The sequence below is a fragment of the Phaseolus vulgaris genome, chromosome 8 (genome assembly GCF_051622355.1).
Source record: "Phaseolus vulgaris cultivar YP4 chromosome 8, ASM5162235v1, whole genome shotgun sequence".
NCBI classification, from domain to species: domain Eukaryota; kingdom Viridiplantae; phylum Streptophyta; class Magnoliopsida; order Fabales; family Fabaceae; genus Phaseolus; species Phaseolus vulgaris.
The window spans coordinates 56,580,759-56,600,384 of NC_143505.1; the positions used below are offsets into that span (position 1 = coordinate 56,580,759).

Genomic DNA, 19,626 nt, shown 5'->3' on the forward strand with positions numbered 1-19,626 from the left:
CTTTTCATTCTCAACTTCACACTTTGTTTCTGCTTCTCTTCTCTTATCTTCTATTCTCTTCTATTCTCTTCTGCTTCTCTACTTCTGTACTCTTTATTTATTCTCTAACACTGTTCAGTTGAGTTGTCTAAATGTCTCCTTTTCATTTAATAAAAAAAACCTTCCACTTTATTACCCTATTCTTGTGGTTGGTATTTGTATATCATAGTTAGAAATTGGTGATATCAATGGGGCATGTTACATTTTTGCTGTATTTGTTTGATGCATAGAATTCAAACTGATATAAAAATATTGGCTTTTGATCAGAAGGATGAGTCACTACACGTGTAATAAAATATTTTATTTTTTCTTGTTGAATAATAAAATATCGTCTGGAACTTAAACAAACTGCTTTTTGTCTTAAGAAAATTATTAGTTTGCACTTTTACTTAAAGGGAATTTGTTTTACTTTTGGATTTATCGCAAGTATTTTTTAAATGAAATTTTATAACTAAGATGCTAAAAGTACTGGTTAAAAAAGGTTGATTGAAAATCGTGCAAAAAAAGCATTGAAAAAACCATAAAAAAACGTTTTTTTTATGCATTTCAATAAAAAAACTCAATTTCTTAATTGATATTTTTCGAGCACTAGTTAGTATTTTACCTTTGTAGATAATGCAAAAGTTTCATCAAAATAGCAGAGTCAGAGCTGAAAGGAGAAGACATGGTGTTATAAAATTGATTGAACCCCGTGGTTTGTGCATATGGATTGTAGAATGGAGACATGATTTACTAAAAAGAATAGACAAAGGTAAAATTTTATATTAATTTTATGATTTACAAATTAATAATATATTTGATTACTATGAGAATGTGATTGTAAAGTAATTAACTATGTTTTATTGGTGCAAAACATATGATTTATATTTAGTTAGCATTCCCCTTGTACGAAGCTTTTGCAGCAGCCATGATTATAGTTACAACACATAATGTCGTTTTTTCAGTGACTGCTTTTTTTCTGACCATAATCTTTGGTTTCCCAAGAATTGAGTATGATTCGTGCTATCATATTTTAGTTGTCGTAATAGTTGGCACTTTCTCTTTCTTTTATTGTTTTGTGCTGCAAAATAATGGTCAAAAGAAACCTACTTGGTTGTTTGCTATTGCCTTTTATATGTTATAAAGTTTGAAATCAAGGCCCCAACATTTTGTTCGTACATCTTCGAAGCTGGATACAATATTTCTAAAAAGGGATTAGGTGAGTTAATTATATTGATAAACTTCATTTGCTTAGAGTTTTGTACATACTCTCCATCTCTAATTTCATCAATGAATGACTTTATTTATTTATTTTCTAATGACGGTTTTAGTTGTCATTAAAATATTTCCATTAACTAATGATAGTGACAAAGTATGGTTATCTAGCCACGACTTTTAAAATAATAATTTAAAAAATGTTCATAATAAAATTTAAGCCAATTTACATTGAGAGAGAAAATTGAATCAGAAATAAATTAGTAATGTTGTTAGATTGAACTCAATCATTACTTCCAGATTTAGGTTAAAACAAATCAATAATCCAACTACTAAATTTAAATATAAAATAAAATAAAAAATAAACTTTAGTTAGAGAAAGTTAACTTAGATAGTACTTGAGACTAATTATACAATTGTTTATCTTATATGAGAGTCACTCATTGTAATTGTCACTGCTGTCATTGATTGAGTATCTATTACGAAGTGGACTTTAAACCTAACTCAACTTCATAAAACCGGCTTATAAGGTAAAGTTTGCACCAACTTATATATAATGAAATATTTTCATCTCTAGTTGATGTGTAATCTCTAACACACCCCATTCACGCTGAGAGTGAGAGCTTGTGTGTGGGACAACATATTATGGATGGTCCAATAATAGTCTGATAGCGGGTGACACGAGAAACCCAACAAACTCTCGTTAGGATAGACTTGAAAGTGACTATGATACCATATTAAAAAGTGAACTTTAAATCTAAATCAATCTCATAAAACTAACTTATAAGGTGAAGTTTACACCCTTTCATAAAAAAATGAAATGTCTCAATCTTTAATCGATATGAAATCTCCAACAATATCTTAAATGTATTTTGATACAATCGATCGATTATTGAAACCGAGTAACTCACTCAGCCGGTACGAACCAATACAAAAACCTTCATTTCAAAGATTACAACATGCATGTCGTTAATAACTTGAGATACGGAACAAAATCTTGAATTTCTTGTTATTACTTTTCAATAAACTTCTTAAAATTTCTTTTTCAACATTATTCGGAATATGTTTGATGCAACTTAATATATATAGTTGATATTTAAAATTTTTGTTTGTGTAACAGCTAAGAGTATGTCCAAATCACTGAAAGTTTGTTAAACACGAATAATTTTAAGAGAGTGTGTATAAATTAAATTATGATCTGAGATTTTAGATATATAAAATATATAAGTTGTTCGTTGAAGATAAGAAAATGAAGTGGTTTGGATCCTTACCTAATATATCCATATTTTGACCACCCCAAATTTATTGAATATCATTAAAATTATTACATTTAAGATATTTTTTGTTTTGAAATTCCAAATCAACTCATCACACCTATAATTATTTCTTGAAAAGACATGTCAATAGGTTTTGGCAGGAGACTTTTAGTTTTTTTTAGTTTCTTTAATACATCAGGTACGAGACAACAAGAATAAATGAAAATTTTCTTAAAGAATGTTTTTATCCATTTTAAACCTACGAATTTTAGTTTTTTTTTTTTAATTACAGTCACAAAACATTGGATTTGTTCAATATCGATCCAACTAAATTTTAGGTAAAGTGACAAAATTTGATCTCCTAAATTCAAAGTTAGATATTCAAAATAATTTTTTGGTTTCAACAATAATGTTTTGGTGTGTGTCTATATATATATATATAATATTAGTTAATCAAGTAATTTAGAGTTTTATTTGTGGAAACATCAAATTGTTTAGTTTTATAATTTTTTTAGACATCAAATTGTTTTTAAGATAAATTATTAATCTAATTTGATTCTTAAATTATAAAATTTTGATGTAAGCTCATTAAAGAAGTATTTATTTGTATTTTGCTTTTACAAAAAAAGTTTTATTTATTTTTCTCTCATAACAATTAATACAATGTATGTTGTCAATTCTTGTGGCGAAAAAATTTAATGTATATCTGTTATCAACACTTCAAATTATTTTATACATAGTTTAGAATAGCAGAACTGACGCAGCTAAGAAAACTTAAAATAAATTATTTAATTTATTAGATACGTAAACTGAACAAATGTTTATTAAAAACTTAAAACAAATAATTTATCTTGAAAATATTAAACTTAATTAAATATTTCTTATATGATAGTTGTAGATTATATTTTTAAGGTAAAAACATTAAAATTAGTTTTGACACTGTTACTTAAAACTTTTATAGGTATATAACTATTTAAGAATCAAAACTTAATTAATATATTTAATAAAATGGTCTATTTATGAGAATTTTATTTACCAATATACTTAATCAATTTATAAGTTATGGATAAAGGCTAAATTTCTAGGAGCTCGATGCACTTTAAAAAATATTCCGAATGCATAGTGCCAACATTTTAAATACACACTTTTGTATATGTATCATAATATAGTTTTATTATAAATTAAAAATATTTATTTATTGTATAATACTTTTTTGTTTGTTTTATACAAAATTTGCTTGAAAATGAGTTATCATTCACACAATAATAAATTATTATTTATACTGAACATTGTTGTCTTAGTATCATATTAGTAGATTAACTATCACCATCGTAATTAATAATATCTTTATATTCTTTCATCTAATATTATAATATAGGTAAATTTTCAACATAAATATTTATATATATACATATATTATATGTATAGTAGTTCAAATTAAATATTTTTTCATAGGAAAAATAATATTTATAAACATTAATAAATTAATAAAACAAATATATATATATATATATATATATATATATATTATCTGTTCACAGTGGATCTCTCTCACTTGTAGCCTCATTTGTTTGCATGTAAAATACATGATCATCACATATAAAGAAAACAAACACAAAACAAAGTACAAGATAAGCTAACTATAACAAAAAAAATTATATACAATTTCAATTTCAATTAACAAATATAAAGTCATCAACTCTTATACATTTTCTCAAAATCCATCAGTGTCTATCATAAATCTTCCTTCACATCTCTCATGCAAGACTTCTACTCACAAACATACTCAGATACTTGATGGATTTTGAGACTCATAGATTTGCATTTGTCACTTGTCATACTATCTCAATGTGAGATCCACACAGTTATACACATAAATAATCTCAATATCATCTCTCTCATAGTATGACAAGATTAACTCATATAACAAGTCAAGTTAGTTATCTTTCAAACAATTTACTCATTCATATGAACCTCATTCGACTCTCACACTTGAATAACTTCATCTATATGTTTCTATTATCTCAGGAGAGTCAGGATATCTCTTTCTAAACAAATCCCTAGTTAATGGACATCCTAAACAATCTTAACACGGTATTTTCTTTCTTGAGAATACTATGTCTTGATTAAAAATTCATATTCCAAATCTCACAATATCCAAAATCACACAATTAAATCATACCAAAGTTTAGAATTTCAAAACACACAATAATTCATCCAATAATAACGTAAATATCTAATCAAAGAAATTTTCAATTAAATATGCATAAAATAAAAGTTTACATATTATAATTAAAACTATAAAATAGAAATAACCCAACCCTTTAAAAGCAAAGATAAAATTCCAGTTTAAAGTTTTTATTTTTACGATAGTCTAGCTTAAACGAAAATTCTCTTACTTAAGAGAGAATGAGTCTCGCCCAAGCGAAAATTTTCTTGTTTGAGCGAGATTGAATTCGAGAGCACCCAAAATTTCATCATATACCTCATCTAAGCAAGATTTATTCTCGCTTGGGCGAAAATGGACTCGAGAGCATCCATCTTTTTATTTTATTCTCGCTTGAGCAATAATTATCTCACCTAAGTGAGATATGCAGAAAAACATGCATAAACCTGTGATGTTTTTGAACTAAAATTTCATTCAACTTATAATTCTATAAATCTACATATTCAATTGACCGTTCTCACTCATATATACTCTCTAAATCAATCATCATATAAAATAAAACAACCAATTCTCATCAAACATCACATTTTATGTAATTCAACAATTCAAATACAATTAAACTCATTTATATTACCATTCTAACACTTTCAATAACTTATTCACTTTAAAACAATATATAATATTCAAAATTAACCATTTCAGAGAATATATTACTCTACTCTTAGAAAAGAAAATCTTGCAAGCAAAATTAGAATTGGTAACCATGTCACCCCTACATCCAAATCTTGTAACCTAGGATTCTATTGAAAAGAATAAGACTATCTTCCCTTACCTAAACTTGAGCATGTGCTCACTAAGAACTCCAAATCTACCAAAAACTTAAAGTTAGCTTAACCTGCACCATATAGTGATGATAAAAAATCTAACTATCACTAGGAACCTGAGCTAACATAGATTAACCTTGAAGCTAAAAGAGTCACATGCAAAGCCTAGACAGAGACAAACCTAACAAGTTCAAAATTTTAGTCAAGGAGAAGAACAAAAATGAACTTACTCTATCAGAGATTCTGATCGGACAGTCTTGTAGTATTCACTACTAGGAGTCTAATGGCGGACTCTAATCGTCAAACTGATGAGCGAGGGGGTTAGAATCATAGAGAGAAGACAAAGGAAAGGAAAAATGAGTTTTTAGAGGGATGACGATTCTTTTAAAATAGGACCTGAATAACTAAATTTCTATTTATATACTCTTATAATAAAATATTCAGGTGTCATTTTAATTGTACCACTTATACTCTAAGACTTTTTTTCTCGATCTTTACACTTAACACTCAGGTAAAAAAGTTGACCAAACAATTTTCTTTTATATAAGACTTGTTTGTTTATTGTAGACTAAGTTCCTTACAGAAAAAAAATCAATAATATAATTAGTTGCTCAAGTGACAAAATAAATACTTGAGAAAGTGAACCCGAACCAATTCTTTTTCTCGTGGAGCTAATACTGCTAAAATAATGGAGCTAATATTGCTAAAATAATATTAACTATATAACTTGTCTAAGCAATATGGAAGATCATTCAAATGATAATCTCAAGACTTTACAAGTGAGTTCTCTTATATTAAGAGAGATACTTCCGATCCAAACATATTACATATTGGTGAAATGAGTAGTGACATATTTATGATGTTATAATATAATATATTATTTATGTATGTGTTTCTATACATGTGAAATTACTTTGTTATACAATATAATTGAATTTATGTAAAAATAGACTATAAATAGATCACTATTATATACTATAAATTATGTATAAATAGAAAATTATGATCTTTAGTTGACTTAACATGTGATTACACTGCTAGAAGACCATTGAATATAAATCCATTTTAGAGATAAAAAATAATTAATTACTATAATAATTAAATTAGATAAATTAAAAAAATAATAAAATTTTAAATTAGTTTTTATTATTGATAAATAGTTTCTAAATTGATATTTAAAATGGATTATTTGGTAGTTAAAACCTTGGTAGCTAATTAAATACAAATTTAGAAACTATTTATCAATAATAGAAACTAATTTAAAAATTAATTATTTTTTTAATATCTAAAATAGTATCTAATTTAATCATTATAACAACTAATTATTTTTTGTTTCTAAAATTAATTTTTATTCAATGATTTTCTTGTAGTGTTATTTTTTTTATGATTATATATTTAAATAATTCATTAGTGCATCATTTGATTTTTAAAAGTGACAATGAGAACGTATTATGAAAACGTATTATGAAGTTTTGGAATTGGATGAAATATGCAGTTTTGTTGATTATTTTTGTATTTTATGTTATTTTATTTTGTTTTGACGATATAAACGTAATATGCACATAGATTGAATATAATCTCAGAGTATATAAATAATTAATATGTCAAACAGATTTTAAACCTGTATATAGTTTCACACTATCTATTAAAACTGCTTTCTAGTTTTTCCAATTTTTTATTTTATTTTTTAGTTTCCAAACATTAAATATAAGGTAAAATCGAATTTATATATGAGAAAAATAAGAGAAATCGAATTTAATTGTATGTTTTATATTTAATTCATTTTAAATTGTACATTTTCTAAATGGAATTTTATATATGATAAAACTAAGAGAAAAAAAATATTGCTTTCAATTTATACATGAAAATAAAATAAAATTTGTAAAGTCTCCGTAGCCAGCAAATTGACAGAGAACTCCTTTCAATTTTCTCATCTTCTGTCACTTTCGCGCTTTTTCTTCTTTTATAAATTCCATCTTATTTTATTTTAATATATCATTCTGAGTTTGCATTTCAGATTTTAAATTTAAACTTAAAAGTTGGCAAAAACTATCACATTTTTTAAATATTTAAAAAACGTTTAGTGTTATAAACAATTACTTACCAGAAGGGATAACATTAACGGAGTAAATTCTAATCTGTAACAGTACGAAACGGGAAACTCTTTTTTTTTTTTAACATAAAACGGAAAAACTCATCAATGTAGTAATTTATTATACCCACGGATTTAGCTATAAACTATGGTTTCAAATATAAGAAAAATTGCTTAACAATTATACTTTTGAAGTAAATGTAAGTGAATTGGTTAAAGGTAATGTAATGTTATTATGAAATTCAATAAATATATAATAAAATATTGGTTTTTAATCAAATAAAAATATAAAATTACCAAAACATATAAAATGTTGTATTTGTTTCTTAATAAATATATTATTTTTTCGTAAAAATATAAGAAATGTTACACAAACAGTATATAATTTTTACATATCCAATAAAAAATTACTATAAATAATATGCTTGTTTAGCTTCAAAATAAATATCTTTAAAATTTATATGATATATAAAAAAAAAAGCTTATATTCAATCATTAAGTAATAACAATATATATTATAATTTAGTATTAAATATTTTAAAATTTACATGATATTTTTAAAAAATATATTCAATAAGTAACTAATAACAACTATATTTATGATTTAGTATAAAGATTTAAGTTATCTTTAATTAAATTGCAATTATTTTGTTATGTTTTTATTCATTTTGGAGTTCTAAAAGTTTATAAATATATATTAAGCTTATAGTGAGAATTTATTTAGTTATTTCACTCAATAGTTATATATATTTGATATTTTTAATATTTCTTATTGTTATAAGTATCTCTTCTGTCTTCATCTATAATTGAGTATCAAATTCACATATACCTCATTCTTTCCAAACTCAAATCATTAAATTATTTATTTATTTTTATCTTAGAAGAATAACCATCCTCCTTTGGATTAAAAATAAAAAATTTGAGATAAATGATTTTTTACTAATTATCACACTAATATTTAAAATTTATATTTACGAGTTGAAAAAACAAGAAAAATGAAAAAAATATCCTTTTTCAAATATTCTACTTTGCAATATAAACTAAATAAAAAAAAAACCACTCCACGTGTGCGTGTTGTAACACATTTAGTTATCTAAATTAAAAAAAAATAATGTGAAAGAAAAATTTACGAACCAAACACGGCCTAAAGAAAAAGAAAGGCGATCTTCAAAACAGGTTCAAAATCCACGTTATGTGATGTCAACAACAAAGTCTGCAACAAACACCCTGAAAAGTTTCACCGTACCCTTCGAATTTTGAGAGTTGAGACCCTTCAACTCTCTCTCTCTCTTTCTCTTTGCCAACGATGCAGAAACAACCGCAACACCCAACCCCAAAACCCATTCTTTCCCTCAATGAAGAAGAATAATTCACTCTTCTCTGCCGTTACTTTCACCCTCTTCACTGTCACCCTCTTAATCCTCTCTTCACTGTCACCCTCCCATGCCCTCGGTTCCGCCTCCACCCTCGCCGTCACCTCCGCCGCCGTCTGCGGCGTGGTAGCATCGGAGCCGACGCGGCGCATTGCGTGTTACAGCAATGGCCACGTCGTCGCCGTCGCCCCCAACATCTCGTTCTCCGCGATCTCCGGCGGTCTGAGCTACTTCTGCGGCCTCCGGTCCGGCAACTACACTCTTCTCTGCTGGGACACCCTTTCCTACTTCCAAAGCAAGAGACTTTACAACAATGACACTGTTCTATTCGAGAATCTCGCCCTCGGGGACTTCCAGGTTTGCGCCACTGCGGTCGGCGACGGAACGGCGTCGTGTTGGAGAACCGATGTCGACTTCGAATTGCCTTCTGGGTCGGACCGGTTTTCTTCTATTTCATCTGGGTCGGGTTTTTCTTGCGGAATTTTGAAGGGTAGTAATTGGGTTCGGTGTTGGGGGGTTGAGGCTATGGCGAGAAAAATGGAGAATGAGTTTGGGAACGTGTCTATGGCGAGTCTTGTGGCTGGGGAGTCACATGTTTGTGGGTTGAATTCAAGTGGGTATTTGGTTTGTAGAGGAAGTAACGATTTTGGTCAGATTGATGCTCCTGAAGGAGGGGCTTTAGAGTTTTCTGGTATGGCGCTCGGAGCTGAGCATAGTTGTGCTATTCGGAGATCCAATGGTTCTGTCGTCTGTTGGGGTGGGAGGGGGTTGTTTGAGGTGAATGTTACAAAAGGTGTTTCTTTTGAGGTTCTTGTTTCTGGGTCCAATTTTACTTGTGGATTGACGACTAACAATTTTTCAGTTATTTGTTGGGGTCCTGGTTGGGCTAACGGTTCAGGTTATGAGATTCCTTTGCCTCCAATACTTCCAGGGCCTTGTGTTCAATCTTCCTGCAGTGAATGTGGGATATATCCTCAATCCGAGTCTCTGTGTTCTGGCTATGGTAACATCTGTAAGCCAATACCTTGTTGGCCTCCAATGCCAGGGTCAGAGCCACCACAAATGGCACCGCCGCCTGTGGTGGTGGTGCCACCTGCTTCTCAGCCAAGAGCCTTCACCAAAGGTTTATTGGCATTTGCCATTGTTGGTTCCGTGGGAGGTGTTGCTGGGATATGCAGTGTGATTTACTGCTTATGGACTGGGGTTTGTTTAGGGAAGAAGAAGATTCACAATTCTGTGCAGCCAACAATCACTAGAGGTGGCAGTGTAAATGGTGGGGGTGGTTTTAACAACAGTATTAGTCCTCCTTCGAGATCATCCACCATTAGGCGTCAAGGGTCGCGGATAATGAGACGCCAAAGGAGTGGAACCTCATCAACAAAGCATCCTGAAAGAGCTGAGGAATTCACCTTGGCCGAGCTTGTTGCAGCTACGGATAATTTCTCCCTTGAGAACAAGATTGGTGCTGGAAGCTATGGCGTTGTTTATAGAGGCAAACTTGCGGATGGCCGTGAGGTGGCAATCAAAAGGGGCGAAACGGGTAACAAGATGAAGAAGTTTCAAGAGAAAGAGAGTGCATTTGAGTCAGAATTGGCCTTCTTGTCCCGTTTACACCACAAGCACTTGGTAAGGCTGGTGGGGTTCTGCGAAGAGAAAGATGAGAGGCTTTTGGTGTATGAGTACATGAAGAATGGAGCATTGTATGATCATTTGCTTGACAAAAATAACGTGGACAAGAGTAGCAGTGTCTTGAATTCTTGGCGAATGAGGATCAAAATCGCTCTGGATGCTTCGCGAGGAATTGAGTATCTCCATAACTATGCAGTTCCATCTATAATTCACCGAGATATAAAGTCTTCCAACATTCTCATTGACGCGACTTGGACAGCGAGAGTATCTGATTTTGGACTGTCATTGATGAGTCCAGAATCTGACCTTGATTACCGGCCAACGAAGGCAGCAGGAACTGTTGGATATATTGATCCGGAATATTATGGTCTAAATGTATTGACAGCAAAGAGTGATGTCTACGGGCTTGGAGTGGTACTTCTAGAGCTATTAACAGGAAAGAGAGCAATATTCAAGAATGATGAAAATGGAGGCACCCCAGTGAGTTTGGTGGACTTTGCAGTGCCAGTTATTATGGCAGAAGAATTGGCAAAAATTTTGGACCCAAGAGTTGAACCACCAGAGTTAAATGAGACAGAAGCAGTGGAGCTAGTGGCATATACAGCTATGCATTGTGTAAATTTGGAGGGGAAGGACAGACCAACAATGGCTGATATTGTGGCAAATTTGGAGCGTGCTTTGGCTCTTTGTGATACTAGTCATGGCAGCATTTCCAGTGGTACAGTCTCCATTGTATCAGACTGACACTCAAATCCTGATAAAGGGAATCAAAGTAGAACAATGTTTCCTCATTCCTATTGATTTTTTTTTTTTGAAAATTGTATGGGTATACTCTTGAGGGTGTAAAGACTAGGAATGTCACCTAACATCAAGCTGTAGCGTAGAATTTTGTGAAACACTAACGGCCAGTAAAATTCATCACTCTTAAATTTTCTTCTGCTATTCTCTTTATCAGACTAGATTTTGCAAACTGTAATCCTTGTATCCCTCGCACAAGGCATAATTTCAAACGATTCATTTGTGCTAATGCGTGTGACATTGTGTGCAAGTACTCTCAATTTTTTGTAACCACTCTTTTTGTCCTTTAAGCTACACGTTAAAGCAATGTACTGGATGCAACCTCTATGTTAAGGTTTAGGCTATAAGTTTAAGGCATTGTACTTGATGTAACGTGGAATTTCATAGCACTAATATTTGGTCGGAGGAGAAGGCACCGTCATGAACTACTTATTTGGCCACGCGTTGACAGGGAAGCTACTTGTAGTTTACCAGGTCTAATTGCAAATTTGACAAGCGTGTGAGAGAATAGGTGGGAAAGAGTGTGAACAACAAAGATTGGCTTCAGAAACATAATGTTAGTGTACTCTGATTCTACAGGTTACTATTTGTGAGAGTGAGTGGTTGAGCCATTGGGCCCTGAAGTGCTATAATTAACCCTTTTTCTTCTTTATCACCTTTCCAAACATGGACCCCATGAAAAATAGATTAGTCTACACATTTTTTAATTACTTAGAAGAAAGATATTGCTGACTTCTATGATGGGTGCAAGGGTCTGACTAGAGAAAAGGAACCAAATTCAGAAGTGGATTGGTTGATGACTTAATGGCTATTGGAGAATTGCTACTTTCTAATCACACGTCAGATAGGTGATGGAGTCATAACACAGGCTTTAGAGTAGACACATTGAGTCTGAAACAATTTGCCCTTCCTCTTGAAAATAAGTACTCAAGTCAAATTTTCTATAGGCTGGTCAAATATGGAAGAGTGGCTCAATGGCTGAAAGTTGATGACACATGATGCAAATTCTGCACATGCTGCTGGGCTAAGGATTCTGGGCCATAGGCCTAATGGGTTACTGAAGTGGGAATGAGTCGGGGCCCTGATGTTGATGATGAGTATGTCCTTTGTAATTAATGTGTGGTACTGATCCAACTCCCTTTTGTCCATTTATGTTTGCTATGAATGCTTATAGGTCAAGGCAAAATATCCCCCCAACACTGTGTATGGGTTCTTTGGTGCAATGTCAGCAGGGATAACTTTACAGGCATGCATCTAAACTGTGAACCCCAACTCAGAAAGGCTACATCTATATTTGGGATGACTGCTAAAACCGCTTGTTTTTGGCGTCTAGAAACTCAAAAGTAGATATTAAGATAAAATATTTTTGTTTTGAATGGTTCATTAACATGATTTTCGAATGCTATCTTATTAATGTTTACCACATGGCAACCAAAATTTGAAATTGTTCATACTTATTTATGTGGTTACTTCCAAGACTTACATGTCAATATAAAAAGCAAATAAGTTATGACAGCAATTATACTTAGAAACAAATAAACAACTAAGAGGTTCATTTCCTATCTGTGTAAGTCAATTAATAAAAAACTATCTTAAGTATGACCTTAATAGGGATAGTTATATACAGAGAGATAGATCATCCATATATTTCAGTTTTAATTAAAAAATTTATGACTAAACTGAATGGGAAACAAAAAGAAGGGTCATCACGTTTAGGTCTTTTCTGTTAGCCTCTCATGAACATCAATAATTTGTTAAACCTATTTCTTCCAAGACTATTGTCTACTTAGAAGCGATTACGTATTTCTTTTGCCCTTAACCAAGATACCTTAACACGTATTGCTGTTATAGTATTAAACAAACATGCTCATTATGTATTCATGCTCGTTGTCAAACTTAATAATTGTTGTTTTAAACAATTTAAAATCAAACTAAACGCTTCTATGCTTTAAAAATAAGGCTTGTGGTGTCAGTGGAAAAAGAAAACTTAGATCCAACTACAAACAAAATTTCATATTCTATTCTTATAAATAAAAAATATATAATTATTATTATTTTCATTAGAATAGAACTAACTAACCAAATTCTTAAGTATAATCATCAACAAAACGGATAGAGACTTCGTATTCACAACATAATTAAAAAACTGTGAAATGATAGAGCATCAAAGACCAAAGCCAACATTTGATAACAGATGACTTAGAAGTATCCTCATACAAAACACGAATAATTTCCATGTTCATATTATGTAGTTTTATATTGACAAGCCTTACAAGATAAATAAGTCTCCTCAAGAAAACGAAACACACCACATTTTATTTCTTACATCATTAAATGGGGGCATTGTTGAAGATATCATCCAGCTACTACATACAAACTCATACTACTAACACGTCTTAATGACTGTACACAATGATGTAGAGTAGAAGGATGCACATAATCAATCAATGAACTCAAAGCGCATGAGAAGCTTTACAGAGGCGTATTTCTCTCCCTTTTGGCTATACAGTGGAATTGCTCGAATGCCACTTCGTAGCTCCCGGATAGGTATGCATGTTTGTCCACCAAAGTCATCTTTCTCAGACATGTCATACTCGTGAACTTCTATGCGAAGCAAGGCCAACTCTGGAACAGTAAGAGGGAACTCAAATGTCTCATTCCATGTAGGTAACCAATTATCCTCTATTGCCCTAGTTTTCTTCATTACAGTGTCACTAGAGACTCCAGCAATCCCCACCTGCATTAAAAGTTTATCAAATCACACAGTTGAGCCATCAAACAAGGTGAAAACAAAAGGGAAGGTATCATATGCAATGCATAGCAATGAACAACAATCCTTATGAATAAAAAACGCACTGCTGTGACAAGGTTCATATGCATTAAGAGATAATCAAAACTTACTCTTGTATAGAAGTCTGGAGGTGAGTATTGATCAAAGTGCGTATGCTTGAAATCATAATACCATCCTTCCCCCATATATACAGTCACCTAAGGATAGGAAGAGTATGGACTTTGTTAGTATTAAACTATACATGGATACTTGAATAAGGCAGCTGATTAATGTGAAACCCTGACCTTCAAAATAGTCTTCACAGGTAACTTGGCTTTAGGGTCGAAGACCTCATTGTCTGGACCAGTCTCTAACAGAAACTCTGGTTTTTTAACATAACCACACCCTCCATTGGCTCTGAACATTCCTTGCATCAACCAAAGAGATCTACCATGCCCCTGGTCATGAAACCAACCACAATGAAAACTGAATCCTAAAAAACAATATGGTAATCAATGATATAGTTCTTGACATAATGAGCGTGATAGTAAGCTATAGGTGGAAGAAATGTAAATTGGATCTCACACCCTAACTTTTGGAATCTTGCAGGCAATAAATTATAAAAAGGACCGCCCTATATTTTACTAATCACATTGATAGACATCAAATATTCATTGTACACTTTATATCACTAGATGTCAAATGTTTATTGAATTTTGTTGGCTACTTTAAGGTTAACAATTTCATCTCCCCCTGCCACCTCAGAAGAAATGAAACAACAAAAATGAAGATACAAAAACAATAGTAAAAATTTCCACACAAGAAAATATTAAATAAGGAAAACACAAAAAAGGAGGAGCGGAGACCAGGAAGAATGAAGAAGAAATATACACAAGACAGAGGAAGATACCTGCATGTTAAATGCAACCATCTGAGCTCCATGCATCCACCCAATTAATGGGTTATAATTTGACGAGTCAATGCGAGTACCCTTGGGATACACCCTCAAAATATTGCGCTGAGTAAATCTAGAGAAGGCCAACAGGAAATAAAAATTAATTCAAATTCGCATACACATCACACACCTCTTATAATTTGTGCACACACCCCCTCCCCCAAGCACATGATCCTATGTAGGGTCACAGCCTTGTCAACATTGATCAAAACACCACAAAAATTGCTACAATGGGCAAATATTCAACAAAAGTAGTAGAAATTCATCAAGCCAAACAGCATATAAAAAGTTTGAGTTTGTTTCAAAGCATAAGTTAACCATTGGACATGCTGCCAAGATCGTATTTTTGTTAATGTACTCAGAAAGTTCTAATATGAGCACAAACTGTCAGACAAGATCATAAGTCAACCAGCTATTAACATTAGTAAGTTTTAATGTCAGATACTTATTCAATGCACCGGAACAGGAGTACAATATTATGTGACAGTTGATTTTTACAACATTTTCCATGACAATAGAGCTAGAGGATGTTTATTCAATCATTCATTCAGACAAGGGGGTTTCAACCACATACAAATTAATTCTGCCTTGAAAAGACTTGCTCGTATCAATTTACAATACCTTACAATTTGTTTTCCATGATTTATAGCAGCCTTTTCAAGCTGTTGCTCACTTAAACTTAGACGTCTCACTTTATCAGGGTCCACTTTGAGGCATTCCTCTAATCCACCTTTAGGCTTCCCAGCATGAATGGCAATTAGGCGTCTATATTCTGGAGCTTCATTATTATTAGGTAACTTATCTGATTCATCAAATTCTTCCTCGTCATTAAGATCTTCATCCTCGTTGTTGTCCTAAAGATGTCAAAGCATAAAGTCATTTAACAAATTTACCTTAAAATATTAAATGCAGTGGCAATTAATATACAGGATCGATTTAGTCTCCAACCTTGTAATCCTCTATCGTACCACCTTTCAAGCTAGGGACTTCCTTTCCCCAAGCTTCATCCTCACTTGAACCCTTTCGGCGTAGTGAAACATCCCCCTTTTCCTTTAACTGCTGTGAATCATCCCCTTTATCCTTTTCTTTTGCTTCAAGATACTCCTTAGGTGGTTTTGTTGATATAATAATCCTCCTCTTAAGTGATTCAGGAGAAGGGAACTCCTTCACACTTTCGGTGTTAGGAGTAAATAGTATGTCTCCAAAAGTGTTTGTAACCATCTAATAATTTGGATAGGGTTGTCAACTATAGAGTGTAAGTACTATGAATCCCAATAAAATGCCAAGTATGTAACTAACCTCAGCCACTTTAGCCTGAAGATCCGGTGTAAGGTGGTCTTCTAGGGTTATTACAACTGGATATTCTGATGCCACAAAGGCATGTTCCTTAATAGATCTCAAACATCTGATGAGCTCTACAGGAGCAGTCAACGTCCTGTGTTAAAAAAAATAGACATGTAAACAAGTATATATCAAATTTTCAATTAAATAATTTCTGGATTCTGTTGGAAATGACAAACAATATATTTGATATAATATTATTTGCATATAATCTGTTCAACTACCATGATTTCAAGTTTAATTTTAAAAGGAAAAAGTTTCAAACTTATTCTTGAATTATGCCAGATTGCAGATGTCAAACTGCAATTGACCACCCTTTTACTTGATGGACTCTAGCAACATCAAAACTAATGCACCCCAATGCCAAAGGCTCTTAGCTTTGCAAAGGTATGAGAGAGGTTAATTGTATGCAACCTTCCCCTTGCATATGCAAAGAAACTCCCTTTCATATATGCAAATAAGCTGTCGTGATTCAAACTCATGACCAATTGGTCACCAAGGGGCAGTCTTACTATTGTGCCATGGCTCACCCTCACTCTGGCATCATCATTCTCAAAAAGATAAAAAAAAATAAAAATAGAAGGATAAGCCTTTATCGAGTTGTTGGAGGACCATCATTGTTTGCATAAGTTTATTCATCCTTTAAAACATTTTGTCTTGGAGGCTACTCATTCTTACACTCGGCATAAGACAGATAAATAATATTTTTCAAAACTGTTAAGAGAGTTAAATTACATTTTGAACTAAAATTTATTTATTTCAATTCTGCCTGATCACTACAGAAAAATGAGGGGAATGTATATAGGAGCTGGAATGAGTTCATGTATGAGAGTAAGTACCATTCTACCTGTAAACTACTAAACTTACCTTCCATGAAGAACATCTATATTATCCTTTGTTGCATTAGGCCATATGTCCAATTCAATCACCCTCACCCCTCTCTTTAGTGCATTTATAATGGGCACGTCACTGCAGTCGCTGCTCAACTGATTCCCAGTTAAATAGGAATTATGGCCAGTATATATGAAATAATGTGACAAGGGTAAAGTCATATCATGGTGCACCTGGAATGAAAACAATATTTGCACAGCACACAATGATCAGGATAAGAGAATGCATGCAAATAAGCATGATATAATATCAACATTTATCTAACAATTAGTTGTGGAAAATTTAGATCGAAATCAATATGTTAATCAAAGGTTTGACCCTAAACCCCTTGTGTAATGCCTCGGAGCCAGATTTTACCAAATTAAGGTACTAGAGGCACTAGAAACGAAGATCCTGAACTAAAATGACTGATTTCGAAAAACACAATTAAAACCAGCGCAAGAACTAAAAGGTAATGCATATCCGGAAGACAGTGTGGCACCACATAGCATATCCAACAACAAAGGGTATTCCCAAATGGACATAAAGCGAAAGCCTTCATATTCCCTGCAATGCCCGTCTTTCCATGAGAAGGAACCCTTAAGAGAAAGGCTCAATTGCATAAAAGATAAATTCATTCTGGAACCTGATCCTCAATCCTTTTATCATTTTCTACCACGTAACTTAACTTACAAATCTCACGGTCAACGAGTCAACCAAAGTTCAATAAAACACCAAAGTTCAGATATTTTTTGGGATAAGACCAAAAGTACAAGTTTAGCACTAGTAGACCAAGATTTTCCAAGGATGATGGCAAAAAAATAACACAATTGGAAAAGTACACCAAAAAACATGGTAGAAAGTAAAACCAAAGGGATAAATCAAGGTAACGAATCTAGAAAAGTCTAATCTAGGAAGAAGAAGGGCACCCGAGTAGATAGTAAACAATGCCAAATCCAGATCTCGCTGACCCAACAGACTCTGTCAAAAACCAAAACAGGAAAACACAAAAACCCAGTTCTTTTCTGTTTTTTTGCTTACCCCACGAGAAGGAATAAGAGGGGGGTTATCATCACTGAAGAGGTACTTGAAGAAAGATTCGAGATTGAGGCCAACGCTTCTGCGATGGAAATGCCTGAAGCTGTCGATGATGACTTGCGCCTCTTCTTCAGTGGCCTTCTCTTGCTTTTGCACTTCAACAAGGAACCTTTTCAGATGCGAAGGTGTCATGATCTCATTCTCAGCGTAGTCCTCGAAGAGGGTCTTGATCTCCGACGGCGCCTCCGCCAGGGCCAGCTTGAACCGCCGGCGCCAGCAGAAGCACACGCTGTATGTCTGCTTCGACATCACTAGCTTCTTTTCTGTTGTCTGTTCTCTTTCAGTGACTAACCACGCAATTATATGAGAGTAAGTGTGAGTTTTTGCGTGTGGATTCCGAGTTTACTTCAACCTTCTTGTTGTGTTGTGACAATTATAGAAGGAGAATACGAAAGATGTTGTGTAGTGAATGTGAATTGTTACACAATCCAAAGGGTGAGGTGGATCCACCCTTCAACCCGTTACCCACTGTTAAACACCTGTGTGTATTCTACAATTAAAGATGAGTGAAAATATTATCTTTATATTTATCATGTCAACGATGAAAAGGAGAACATTTAATTTTATATGAAAGGTAAGAGGTGTATTAATGACAATGGTAATGAAATTGAAATTAAAGTATAAATTTTATTTTTTTAATTTTTTTTAAGTAAAACATTAAATGTCAAAGTGGTCCCACTCAATTTTATTAATGTTTACTACTTCGATAAAAAAATACTTTTTAACAAAATTAAATTTGACTACTATAGTCTATTAATTTATTTTTATAAAAATGTCAAATAATTGGGTCAGAAGGAATAATTTTTAAAAGACAAATGATGCTTTGAAAATTTTAATTTTAATTGTTATATATAATTAATGTGTTTAGATAATAAAAAATAAATTTATAATTAAATAATATAAAAAAATACTAAAATAATAGTATTGGGATGGTAATATAATTGTATAAAAAATCTGAATTCTCAATATACTATTATCCTTTTAAAAAATCATTTGCCAATAAAATAACAAGACAAGAAAAATTATAGTATAATTTGTCTTTACATATATATAAAAAATAAGGAGGAAGAAGTTAGTGTAAGAAATTTTCTAAATTGTTATTTTTAGAAATTTTTAAATATAATTAGAATTGTTAGATACTTACGTTAACCCAATATAATAACATACTCCAAAATTTAGATATAATTATATAATCTCATAATATTATTACATGAATAAAA

At 32.1% G+C, this 19,626-nt stretch overlaps 2 protein-coding genes across 3 annotated transcripts; one reads left to right on the forward strand and one right to left on the reverse strand.

Moving 5' to 3' along the window:
- The first annotated feature begins 8,656 nt into the window (after positions 1-8,656).
- On the forward strand, positions 8,657-11,601 carry LOC137826254 (putative serine/threonine-protein kinase-like protein CCR3). The gene has a single exon (XM_068632149.2). The coding sequence runs from the start codon at positions 8,928-8,930 to the stop codon at positions 11,316-11,318; it is 2,391 nt and encodes a 796-aa protein (XP_068488250.1). The 5' UTR covers positions 8,657-8,927; the 3' UTR covers positions 11,319-11,601.
- A 1,930-nt stretch (positions 11,602-13,531) lies between these two features.
- On the reverse strand, positions 13,532-18,940 carry LOC137827200 (phosphoinositide phospholipase C 2). Of its 2 annotated transcripts, none has more exons than XM_068633430.2 (9): positions 18,350-18,940; positions 17,306-17,502; positions 16,397-16,532; positions 16,046-16,318; positions 15,719-15,951; positions 15,053-15,170; positions 14,448-14,600; positions 14,274-14,360; positions 13,532-14,109 (listed from the first exon to the last, which is right to left on the reverse strand). In XM_068633430.2, exons 1-9 carry the CDS (start codon positions 18,653-18,655, stop codon positions 13,813-13,815), a joined length of 1,800 nt encoding a protein of 599 aa, XP_068489531.1. In that variant the 5' UTR covers positions 18,656-18,940; the 3' UTR covers positions 13,532-13,812. The 2 variants fall into 2 exon arrangements, with proteins under 2 accessions (XP_068489531.1, XP_090149585.1); XM_090293459.1 differs by lacking the exon at positions 18,350-18,940 and adding an exon at positions 17,811-18,005.
- Positions 18,941-19,626: the final 686 nt, after the last annotated feature.